The sequence below is a fragment of the Eumetopias jubatus genome, unplaced genomic scaffold (assembly GCF_037043125.1).
Source record: "Eumetopias jubatus isolate StellerSeaLion01/CBP00866 unplaced genomic scaffold, mEumJub1_p1.0 scaffold_7, whole genome shotgun sequence".
In the NCBI taxonomy this organism is placed as follows: Eukaryota; Metazoa; Chordata; class Mammalia; order Carnivora; family Otariidae; genus Eumetopias; species Eumetopias jubatus.
The window spans coordinates 99,684,522-99,697,238 of record NW_028274813.1 but is presented as its reverse complement, the minus strand read 5'-3'; the positions used below and the strand labels follow the sequence as shown (position 1 = coordinate 99,697,238).

Sequence of the window (12,717 nt, the reverse complement as noted above, 5' to 3'; positions counted from 1 at the left end):
GGTTTTATTACTGTTATTCGTGTGCTTCGGTCTTATCGGGAAGTAGTCCTGTTCTACTGATTGAAAGGCGGCTTTACTCTGAAGAACTCCGTGCGGGTGGAAGCTTCAGGCATTGCCGGCTTTAGCAGGAGGACGGGTGGCCTGCGGACAAGGGGACCGGCCCGGGACACAGCTTCCCCCTCACACACGCAGGGAAGAGCCTGCTGCTCTCTGTGGGCGCAGAGCGACAGCAAAACGGGGAGCCACGAGGTAACGTTAGAACAGACGCTAGCTGCACTTGGACGATATGAATAAAGTGTCAGACTTCTCCGCCTGTCCCGTCCCCCCCCCCCCCCCCGTCTTTTTCGAGTGAAACATCCTTTGCTCCTTTCCCGGTAACAGCTCACATCCCATGGACAGGGACAGACGTTACCAGGGGCGAGCCGAGGCACGAACGCTCGCTGGGGAGAGCCTTGTCATCATTGGCGTCCGCAGGGGGCTTGCCTTCTCGGGGGCTCTGGGCACCCCGTGAGATTGGGCAGCTGTCTGTGAGGGTTCGGCCGCCCCTTTCAGGAACACGGGGCAGCCTGGGTGGGAGGCGCCCGAGGAGGGGGGCAACCGTGTGGGGTGGGTTAGAATGTGACTGCATCGAGGCCCGATGCCCTGCTCAGAAGAGCAACCTGCTGTAAAAGCAAGCTGCTGTAGCTCGGCTTCGCTGTGTGCTTATTTTCTTCGGGGGGAAGAGATCCACTCAAGTGGTAATGATGGGGGTCATGTCGTCATAGGGAAACCCGATTACATCGTGCCAAAGTTACACCGAGGGAAACACTGAATGGGCTCGGTGACGTGGAGTTTTAGAAGGATCTGTTAATATATGTAACGCAAAAAATAACTTACTGTGAGTCTGAAAGTCTTGCTCCAACCCTCATGATCCCCATGAAATAATGCTTTTATGACAGTTCTCAGTCGTGTAAAGCTGATTAGGAGCGCATGTGTTGTAAAACACCAGAGGTACCAAAATGATCTAACTCCTGCACGTGCCTTACGAAACTGATGTAGGCAGAACACTTGGAGACGAGCGAACAGGGGTCACCACGACCGTGTGGGGACAGCAGGGTGCTGGTGAGCAGCCGACTCTCTGGAGATGAAAGGGCCTGAGTTGTACTCGGTTGGCCAGTTTCCATTCGCCATGGCCAAGGGCAGGCTACCAGCATGACCCCGCTGGTCTCAGAGTGGGGAAGAGATGCGCAGCCGCGCACCGTTAGAGTGTTTCCTCCATCCTTAAGCAACCAGACGTGTATAACGTCAAGCACGTGGACAGAAGTAAAATGTGGTAGGATAATTAGAAAGGGTTGAGTTTTGAGTATTTATTGCCTTTGCTTTTCATCTATTTGAACTTGTGTGTTCCATTTCATCTGTAACAATGGCTGTGTTTAACAGCTGACTCACAGACTTCCTAAGGTGTGACAACCCCCGCTCCTGGGCTGGACTGAGCCAGTTCTGGCTCCCCGTGTAGCAAGCCCGAAGCCCTTCTTCACTGCGTTGGCCGGTCGCCCCTTGGCTGCACGTGCAGGGCTCCAGGCCCCCGAAGGGCCCCATTAATCAGTCTCCTCGGGCAGCTAGCAGTCTTTCTCTTTGCTCATTATTGATTACACAGGATCGCCACCTAGTGCTGCCAAGGAGATTGTGTGGGCCTACGGCTGAGGCTAAGACGGACTGGGAAAAATGGCTGTGGCCATCCCAGTGTTTTCTGTGACGGTTTCGGGGTCCACACTGTGGTAAAATGGAGAGGAGGCAGGCATGTCGGCGGCGCAGACTTGCTGGGCTCTGTGGTACATCTGACAGTAGAGAGTTTGTTGAGAGCGCGCTATAAAGTATCTGAGAATTAGAGTTAGCAGTGCTGCGGCGGGTGGCAGGGGGCAGACCCCGGGACCAGAAAGGTGTGTGCAGCTGGAGTGCATCTGCGGTTGTGCCATCTGGGGTAGGAGGTCCCAGGAGCCCGGGAGCGCTGGGAGGTGCAGTGAAGCAGGGCCTGTGGAGATGCCTAGAGCAGCCACGGCCGAGGCGAGGTGATCTGCTTTCATACAGCTGCAGGGAGGGGTTCCCAGGCGACATAGGCCTTCTGCTGAGTCGCATAGGAAGGGGCAAAACAAGCTGAGACGTGAGAATGGGGCCGCAGGGACTTGGCGCGGACCGATTGCCCCACTGGAGTAGTTGTGCTCCTTCCTGGTCACAGAGGACATTTAAACAGGGAAGAGCCAGATCACTGTGACCTTGGGGTTGGTTGTCTACGCAGACACTTCCCTAACGCAAAATGCAGAGCTGTCCCCCACCTCCACGTCCATCCCCCTCAAACACAGCCCCCCAGTCCACACTCTGCTCCCCAGCACCCAGCGCCACATCTCAAAGCTGCCTGGACGCTCCCTGCTCCCAAATGTGGGGTACTGTGAACCCGGGTTAGCCAAGTGATAAATGAGCACATGGCTTTACGTTGGTAAAGCATGGTGGCCGTGGTCCAGGGCCTGGGACAACCAAGCCCACTGTTGCCAAGGGCGTGCAAGGGAACCCCAATCCCCCAGTATTCCCTGAGGTTTCATTCTGATAGGTTTTACTTTGACTTATCCTAAGGAAGTATCCTCTGATGCCTTGGGACCAGATACCATGCAATGGCTGTGTTCGCACAGGTGTTTAGATAGTCCTCCCCTCCCCCAGCTCCTCTGCTAGCTGGCCTGGTTCTGGGACATCCATCTGCGGGTGGACAGACTGGCCGAGGTCACTGTGGGTATCGGCAGTGAGTTGCCCGGCCAAGAGGGGTCTATGTCATTTACTTGTTTTGTTTTTTAAGCAGTTTTGAGATATAATTTATATACTATTAAATCAGCCCATTTAAAGTACCATTCAGTGGTATTTGGTGCCAAGTTATACAACCATCATTGTAATCTAATTTAAAAAAAATTTTTTTAAGTAAGCTCTACACTCAACATGGGTCTCACACTCATGACCCCGAGATCAAGAGTCGAATGCTCCATTGACTGAGCCAGCCAGGTGCCCCATCATAATCTGATTTTAGAATTTTCATCATCCCAGAAAGAAACCTCCTTTCCCCAACCCTCAGCCCCAGCCCTAGGGAACCACTAACCTACTTGTTTCATTATAGATTAGCTTTTTCTGGATATTTCATATGAGTGGAATTATTCTTTTGTTAAATTTACTCCTACATGGTATATTTTTTTATATGTATTGCAGATGGAATTGTTTTCTCAATCTTGTATTCTCTAATCTTGCTGAACTTGCTTATTGTTTCTGATAGTTTTTTTAGTGCATTCCTTAGGTTTTTTTCTACATGCAAGATCATCTCATCTGCAAATAGAGGTATTTTTACTTCTTTTCCAGTCTGAATGCCTTTTATTTTTCTTGACTAATTGCTCTGGCTAGAGCTTCTAGTGCAGTATGGAACAGAAGTGGTGAGAGTGGACATCTGTTTTGTTCCTGATCTTGGGGAGAAAGCAGTGTCCCCTAAAGATGATGTAAGCTAGGAGTACGTGAACAGAGTGTCCTGACCCCAACCAGGGCTTGTAAAGAAAGGTGGGAAGGTACCAGTGTGGCCTGCAGCAGGACTGGAGACTGGAAGCGAGCGGGAGCCACGCCTGGCAGGGACTTTGTAGGCCCCATGCAAGTCTTGGTCCATTTCCCAGGAGTAGAAGAAGCTGTCGGGATTTTTAGTGGAGGGTGAAGTGAACTAACAGACACTGAGTTGGGGGATATTCAGGGAGCCCGGGAAGTAAGCAACTGGTAGCAAAGACATGAAGGATGAGGAACTGCCAGGGGTTGGTCAAAGCTGGAGGTGATGGGCAGAGCAGCCAGGGGGTGACTCCGAGGATGCTACAGGAAGGACCGTCCTACATTTCAGAGCGTCATCTACCTTTTTCTCCCCACTAAGAGGCCCCTGGCCCCTGTTTCCCCGGGGACTACACCTAAGTCCGAATACTCTTGGGTCCAGACACCTCATCAACTACCCTAATGTTTGTAGGTTTCCCCCCTGGACATAAGAGAGGCCAGCTCTCCATCCACGAGTATCTGGGGGGTGGGGGGAGAGAGAGCGTGTGTGTGTGTGTGTGTGTGTGTGTGTGTGTGTGTGTGTGTGTGTGTGCGCGCGCGCGCACGCATACCCTTCTAACCCTGCACCCTGGAACCAGCAGGCTGGAGGCTTTCCTCCCTCCCAGGGTATTCTAATGCACACCCCTCCTATGCACCCCCCCTTCCTTGTTGCTGGGAAATCAGATGACTTCTGGTATCCACGCTAATGGCTCTTATTAACCAGATGCTGACACATCCCTAATGTATACATTGCTTAATTAAAAGCCTGCTTGCCTCACCAGCTTTCAGAGAAGCAAGCACTTCTCGAGCAGGGAATGGGGATTTCCAATCGACCAGGGAGGAAATGATGTCATACTAGTGATCTACAAGATGCCTGTCCTCTATGATGAAAGAAAAGTGTTTGGTGGCGGGTGGGTAGGTGGGGATGGGGATTGACCTAAGAGTAGAGCCTCAGTAACCTTGGGGTTTGCTCCCCGCCCACGCAGGGAGCCCTGAGCAGCCCCCTGAAACCCCACCCCTGACAGGAACAGTCCTACCCCCCCCCACCCAGATACCCCCTCATGATCTAACCTGCTCATCAGCACCCAGTGCACATCTGTTATCATGGGACCTCAGGAGGCACGGCTCAAAGCTGGGTGTGCTTTCCCCCCCACACAACTCAGGCCGGGGGGCGGGGGAGGGACCCTCCTTTCTCCTTCTTCCTGCCACAGGTATGAACACAGCCCGCCCCACTGAGTTGATTACAGCCCAATTTCTCCGAGAAGAAATCTTCAACTTAGGTTTGTTTTGTGACCAAATGAATGTAGGCTTTTCCTGGTTTCTCCTCAAGCAGAGTGGGAAATTTACTACTTTTTTTTCTAAATGCCTTGTATGAACATACTTAACAAAGAGTTGTTTCAGATAGAAGTTTAAAGATCTCTCAAGCTACAGTGCCTCTGAGACATGTACGAAGGGAGGCTGGAGGCAGTATAGTGTGTAGAAAGAATACGTGTAAAGCTAGAAGACCTGGCTGAGGGCGCTGGCGCTGGAGATGGTTTTGATGATCGCAGTGAGGTGGGGGAGGTGCTGCTGGCACCCAGTGGGTGGAGGCCAGGATGCTGCCCGCAGCCTGTGGTACACCAGACGGGGCGGCCCCCACAGAGCATCCCCAGCAGCGCTGGCCCCAGACGGCAGTGGTGCTGAGGCTGAGAAACTGCTCGCGCAAGAATAGTCAAAGCAGCATGTTTATTTTTGCTATTTTTTCGCAATGCTAGAAACTGAAATCATCCCAAATGACCATCAACAGGGGACTGGAGAAGTAATTTGTGACATATTCGTGCCATGGAAGAGGGTGAGGCCACAAGAACTCGTGGCCAGTACATTCATGCATCACCAGGGTGTATCTCAAAAATAGAGCGAATGATAGAACATGATTCCTTTTGGGACGCCTGGGTGGCACAGGTGGTTAAGCGTCGGACTCGTGATTTCGGCTCAGGTCGTGATCTCAGGGTCGTGAGATCGAGCCCTGCATCGCGTTCTGTGCTGGGTGTGGAGCCTGCTTAAGATTGTGTCTTTCTTTCCCTCTGTTTCACCCCCGGCCCTAAAAACAAAACAAAACAAAACAAAACATGATTCCTTTTATACAGTAAAAAAAATAGGCAAACTATGTGTACTGTTTAGGGATACTTTTGTGTGTGGTCAAGACCACAAAGAAAAGCAGAATTATTAATACAAAATGCAGGGTGGTGGTCAATTCTGGGAAGGATTGCTGTTGAGGAGAGGCACCTGCAGGCTTCTGGGGCACTGGCAAAAGTTCTGTCTCCAGAGTTGGGGGCGGGGGTATTTTTATTCTCAGCGTAAGTTTGGGAATTGACGTATCTTGTAAGGATGGAACTGGATTTGAACTTGAGCAGGCCAGTGCTGGCCCCGTGCTCCAGACCACCACACGGTGCTGGCCTCCTGTTAGGTCCTGTCTCTCACCTGCCTCCACTCTCTCCACAGTGTCCGGAGGCAAACAAGCAGTCGGCCTCCCCCAGCCGGGGGCAGACCCAAGCCCCAGCCCAAGCCTAAGCCTCAGGTGCCACAGTGCAAGGCTCTCTATGCCTATGATGCTCAGGACACAGATGAACTCAGCTTCAATGCCAATGACATTATCGACATTATCAAAGAAGGTAAGTGCATGGCTGGCTGGCTGGCTGGGACAGCCTCCTAAATAACATTCAGTCACAGTGCTATAAAAACTAGTTTAAACACGAAGGGAATTTATAGGCTGCTCTAACTGAAACTTGCAGCAGGAATCTAGGCTTCAGGCTCAGTTTGATCAATGCTCCAATTTCTTTTTTTTTTTTAAATACTTCTTCAGCTCTGCCTTCTTTGTATTTGCTCCCTTCTTGGCTGTTTTCCCTCATGGCAGCAAAGTGGCTGCCTCAGTTCTAGCAACAGATCAAACCAGGTCTGAAATCTTTATCTCTGAAATTTCTCTTAGCCATTGGACAAAAGTCCTGAGTTTCACTCTGATTAGACCAAATTGGTCGTGTGTCCATCCCTGAATCTCTGTAGCAAGACAAAGGCTGTACCTATAGTAGGTTAGGCATGGCAGGGACTTCTGTAGGAAATGGGAGTTACGACTATCCCACCCAAACTTGATGGCCTCTTCATACGGAAAGTAGATGGAATGGAAGTCAGGGAGGCAACCTGTAACATCTCTTATAAAAGTAGTCTGTGAGCTTGGCTGAATGCTTTATTAATTTGGTAGACAAGATAAGTTAGAATATAATATATGTATGACCAAACATTAGTGCTTATGGAAGTATTTTTTAAAAGATAACTTCAGGGGCACCTGGGTGGCACAGTTGGTCGAACATCTGACTCTTGATGTCAGCTCAGGTCATGATCTCAGGGTCATGGGATCGAGCCCTACGTCGGCTCTGCACTCAGTGTGGAATCTGCTTGGGATTCCCTCTCCCCCCCCCCCTTCTCTCTCTCTCTAAGTAAATAAACAAATCTTAACAAAAAAAATAAAATAACACCTGACTTAGGATGTTAAAAAAAGCACCTTGAAGGAAATGGCATTTTTGGTGGGGAATGGGGGGAGAGACAGAGAAGCCAGGGAGGCTAGAAAGAGCAGATCATTTTAGGAAAATGAGCTCAACCCTGTGGCAGGATTCCCCAGGGGATGTCATAGGAGACAAGATGAAGCTAAGAGTGGCCTGATGGTGGAGGGCCCTGAATGTTGGGCTCAAGAGAACTTGTGGACAGTACGGAACCATCCATTAGGGGCAGAGCAAGGACAGCCTGAGTGAAGTGGGCCTTGGTAAGTTCAGCCTTCAGGAAGAGGTGGCTGAGGACAGACAGTTCCAAGAATGGTGTTTTTAACCGATTCCTTCATCAGGGGTCACTCGGAGGAGACTTATAGGTCCCTGGGCTGATCTTCTAAATGACCTCTGGGCATTATTTTGACCTCCTTGAGCCATCTAGTTTGCTGTAGATACTAATATTTCAGCCATTTAGTATTCTTCCTAGAAGGTGTCAGAGTAGAAATAAAAGTTGAAATAAATGCTTAGTAAACACAATTTTATCACCAGCTTTGTTCAGCAAAAATATTGGAAATGACCAATTATCAAGTAACAAAGATTGGCTAAATAAGCTTTGCTCTATCCATTCAGTGAACTTCGATGACATACATTTTTATTAGAGATAATGATGCAGTAGTATGGTATACTTACTGAAATGGAAAAATGTTCATGGGGAAAAAGGTTGTAGACTGTAGTCTTATTTTTGTAAAAATATAAAACATACGGTTCTCTGCACGTATGTATATATTCACATATTCATATGTGGTCTCCTTAAAGTGTTGAATTTTAAGTGAATATTGCTTTCTTTTCATTTCTCAATATTTCAGATTTTTCTAGAAAGAACCCGTATTTTGGTTGAATCAAAACAGTTACATATTTGTGTAAAATGTAGAGTCCTAGAAGTTCTCAGAAAACGCTATAAATTTTCTCTGTAATTGGTGCAGTGCATTGTGAGTACAGGAATACATCTAGATAAATGAGACAGAATCCAGAAAGAGACCCGTGTGTGTACAGGTGTTTAATATAGGATAAATGTGGCCTTTGAAATCAGGGGAAAGGAGAGACAATGACTTTCCATTTTGAAAAGAAAATAAAGTTAGGGCTCTACCTCATACCCAAAACAAATATCAGATGAATTAGAGATCTAAAATACGTAAATGAATTATCATGATCTGAGCCACCCAGGCACTCTGCTTTGGTACTTTTAAAAGCACACGGAAGAGTATTACCTATTATAACAATGAATTATGTTGTCTTACAGAATAAAAGGTCTATGTTCTTTGAGCCAGGAATCTCTCCTATAGAGCTACTTGCATGCAGATGTAAAGATACTGGTATGGACATTTATTCCATCAGTAGTGGAAAAAGTGGGAACAAACGTCCATCACCGAGTAAATGGTTCTATAAATCTTGGTATACAATACAGCTGTTTAAAAATGAGATGCAGACGTGGAAAGACAATATCTATTAAGTATTGAAAAGCAAGAAGCAGAATAGTAAGATAGAGTGGCCCGTTTCTGTTTAAAATGAGTGTGGGGTTATAATCACAGAAGAGGGTCTGGAAGAATGTAGACCACATGCTTTTTCCTGGTGGAGGGCCCGGGATTAAGGTGGGAGGTGTGGTAGATCAGGTTCTTCCAGGAACATTCTGCGCTGGAGGAAGGAGTGGGGAAGGTGCAGGGGGGAGTAGCCCTGTGTGAGGAAGACTGGGGAGGCAGGACTGGGGGCCATCTCACCGCCCCGAGCCAGCCTCCCGCGGCTCAGCTGCTGGTCCAGAGTAAAGACTGCTGGGTGAGGCTGGTGTGCCTGGGCCCCTCGGGGAGCAGTCAGCCTCATCTCAGAGGCCGGGCAAAGCCTCACGTGGGAGCAGCAGGGACCCTGAGTGGTCTGTGTCTGCTGTGGGGGAGAGTTTACTTTTTACAACAAACGCGTTCATTTAAAAGAAAGTAAAGGGGGCATGTGGGTGGCTCAGTCGGTTAAGCGTCTGCCTTCGGCTCAGCTCACGGTCCCAACGTCCTGGGATTGAGCTGCACGTCGGGCTCCCCACTCAGTGGAGAGTCTGCTTCTCCCTCTCCCTCCGCTGCTCGCTCTCTCCCACTCAAATAAATAAAATCTTTTTAAAAATTAACAAAAGAAAATAAGGACAAAGAACACAGATGGAGGGAGCCAAACCACCTGTGCCCACGTGATGCACCCGTAGGAGCAGGGTGTGTTTGGCCCAGCAGGACCGCCTTGCTCACCGTCACTCTCGCCATCTCTGTCTCCTGCAGATCCTTCTGGCTGGTGGACGGGTCGACTACGAGGCAAGCAGGGCTTGTTCCCCAACAACTATGTGACCAAGATCTGAGGCGCACAGAGACTCTGACTCACGGGTGAAGGAGCTCTAGACAGGGAAGGGGATGTTTGGGGTTCTCCTTCTGATCCATAGCGAGCAACTGCTTCCTCCTTTAAGGCCTGGAGTTTTTCTGGCACCTTCCCCATGGAGGACATTGAAATGCTGGGTTGGGGACAGGGTGTGTCACTCCATAAATGATCCTAAAAGGCAGCCCTATTCATAGGAGCCCAGGAGGGCAAAACCACCACCAAGATTTATTTATTGTATTTAAACCTGGTGAGAGGACAGGCGAGGTCCACTCAGACCTTGTTGGCTCTATCAAAACAGCACCCCGCTCACTCACCAGGCCCAGGGATTGGCTGTAGGCGGCCGCTGACAAGTGCCTTTAGTCAAAGAGCACATTTCTTTCAACCCTCTTTACCTGACACACACATTCGTCTCTGCCACTTTCCCTCAGGGAGGACCTGCCCTCTACAGGCTGGGCTTGGCATGAGCGGGCACTTGCCGTGCAGATGCCAAGGGCCAGCATGGCCTGCGGAGCCCACAGGGGCAGAGGGGTGCTGGTTTACGCTTCGCCAGGACCATCAGGCTGCCGGGCTGGGCCGGGGCTGGGGGCTGGGCTGGGGGCCTTGCTTTCTCTGGGTCTTCAGTTGGAATGTGGCTGGCCCATGTTGGTTTTGTGTTTAATGCTGTACCTATTACAAGAAGGATCTCTTTTTTCAAGCTGTACATTTATAAAAACAGATCATATACTGTATATATAAAAATCTTAAGATGGTAGAAACATGTATGAATGTACTAAGTAGTATTCCACTGTACTTATTCGTAAGGTAGGTTTTATTACAAATCTCCCACCAGGTACTTACAAATGTGCACTACTCCTTTTCAACTATAGAATCAGTGTTACTGCTTTCTAGCCCAGCCCCTGCAAATCCTTCTCAACCCTTGCCCTGTAGGTAATTTTCCTCTGTCCCCTGTCCCTCCCCCTACCTCCTAAATAAATAAAGGAATCAGTGAACCACCTGTTCTTTTGTGACATTTGTTATAGGTTGAATTGTGTCTCCCTACCCCCTCAAAAAAAAGATATGTTAAAGCCCTAAACCCCAGTACCCCACAGTATGACCTTATTTAGAAATAGAGGGTCTTTCTTTACAGAGATAATCAAGTTAAAATGAAGTCATTAGGGTGGGCCCCAGTCCAATATAACTGGTGTCCAGGTAAAAAGGGGACACTTGGACACAGATGGACACAGAGAGGGGAGAGGACGTGAAGGGACCGCCGTCTACAGCCACAGAGAGGGGCCTGGTACAGATGTGCCTCCCTTACAGCCCTCAGGAGGAACCAACCTTACCCACACGCAGCAGATCTTGAACTTCTGGGTTCCACAGTTGGAAGACCGTCCGTTCCTGTCGGTAAGCCACCCAGTCGGTGGCACTTTGTGAAGGCGAGCCTAGCAGGCCAGTGCGGTGGTTATTGCAGTAATAGTGAAAAGTCAGAAACGATGGAATGTCTGTCAATGAGGCAGTGGTTCTCGGGGGAGACGGTCAGTTCTCTGCCTCTCCTTCTCCTGGTTGCCTCGGCCTTTCTGAAGCTATTGGGAAAGTAGGGTTTGACCAGCACACACCTTTTTGTCATTCCAAGTTTCCTGAGTCCAGGGGAAAAATTACCAGGGGTTACATATAAGGAAAAAAAAATGTATCTGAACTTAGAAGTAAACCACTTAATTCTGTGTTCAAGAACAGAACAATAACAAATAATGTTTAAAGTATAGTTTGGTTCCAGGACGCCTGGGTGGCTCAGTTGGTTGAGCAGCCAGCTCTTGATTTCAGTTCAGATCATGATCTCAGGATCTTAAAAAAAAAAAAAAATTGGGGGCCAAGTGACAGAACAGCCTGAATTAACTTTGAAAAGGCCTATCTTGAGGATAAATGTTAACTCAAGCTTTGGAGGAACTAAGGTGACCTTGGGCAGTGGAAGGAATCCCTTGCGAAATTCCTTAAATAAAAATATATTCAAAAAAAGGATGAGGTTGTGCCACTTGAGACAACATGGACAGGCTGAAAAGACAAACACCATACGATTCCATTCGTAAGTAGAATCTAGGGGAACAAAACCAAAAAACAGAATCAGACCTATAAATACAGAGAAATGGGGGGGGCCGGGGTAGGGTAGGGAGATGGGCGAAATGGGCAAGGGGGAGTGGGAGATCCAGGCTTCCAGCCATAGAATGAATAAGTCCTGGGAATAAAAGGCACAGCATTAGGAATGCGGTCAATGACATTGTAATAGTGAGGTCATGAGAGATGGCAGCTACACTTGTAAACACTGCACAATGTATGAACTTGTCAGATCCCTAAGTTGTACACTTGAACCTACTACAGCATTGTGTGTCAGCTACACTCAAAAATTATTGGCTTTACATAATTTTCCTAATGTTATGCATTAAAAAATGGGATCAATCTTGGCTGCTTTTAATTTAATGATGGGCCTTTAAAACTGGTGTGTAACTGGGACCCCTCAGGCTCTAGGTGACAACATAGGAACAGAGTCTAACATCCACACGAGCAGCGGGAACAGCCCGGCTCGTGGGGGTCACAGAGCAAGCCCCAGCCCTGCACCCATGTGCCTTACCTAGTGCCAGGCTCGAGGAGGTCCTCAACGTTGCTTAAACAGGGGAATAAATTCATTGAAGTCATGATCCTAGGTTTCTCTGGGCTCCGCATCTAGCCAGGCCGGCCATTTTGTTCCCTGTTAGGTCAAGAGTAACTTCACCTGGGAGACTGTATGTAAAGAGGCTCAAGGGGCCACCCCTGCCTTCTAGAACACACCATCCTGTTTGGGATGATGGTGTGCTTGTGCACATACACCACACATGTTCAGCAGCAGAAAACGCAGTGCAAGGATGTGAGAGATCCCTTCAACCAGAGGTTTAAAGTAACCAAGCATGCTGAGCAGGCTTGAACGTTCCCTCGGACAGAGATGTTCAACGAGTAGCAGACCAGCAGTTCTTAAACCCTTTGGCCTCAGAACCCCTTTACACTCCAATATTATTGAAAACCTCAGAGAGTTCTGCTTTTGTCCGTACAGCTATTGGTATTTACTATATTAGAAATTCAAACAAAATTTTTGAAAACACCAAAAACACAGTCTACTAACCGCCAGAGTGAGGACATCATCACATGTCACGTAGCTTCTGGAAGATTCCACCACACATTAAGGACAGACAAGAATGAGAAAAAGCAATATCCTAGT

At 48.6% G+C, this 12,717-nt stretch overlaps 1 protein-coding gene and 1 long non-coding RNA gene across 2 annotated transcripts in view; one reads left to right on the top strand and one right to left on the bottom strand.

Annotated features, from left to right (window-relative positions):
* Nucleotides 1-10,486, top strand: part of MYO1E (myosin IE) — a 188,818-nt gene extending 178,332 nt beyond the window's left edge. Inside the window, exons 27-28 of the mRNA XM_028100077.2 lie at nucleotides 6,058-6,227; nucleotides 9,401-10,486. Coding sequence (XP_027955878.1) covers nucleotides 6,058-6,227; nucleotides 9,401-9,477 — 247 coding nt within the window. The 3' untranslated portion in view covers nucleotides 9,478-10,486. The remainder of the gene's footprint in view (nucleotides 1-6,057; nucleotides 6,228-9,400) is intronic.
* On the bottom strand, nucleotides 5,285-12,717 carry LOC114206382 (uncharacterized). The gene is made up of 3 exons (XR_003608611.2): nucleotides 12,097-12,717; nucleotides 10,817-11,110; nucleotides 5,285-5,656 (listed from the first exon to the last, which is right to left on the bottom strand). It is a non-coding gene; the product is annotated as an uncharacterized LOC114206382 (long non-coding RNA).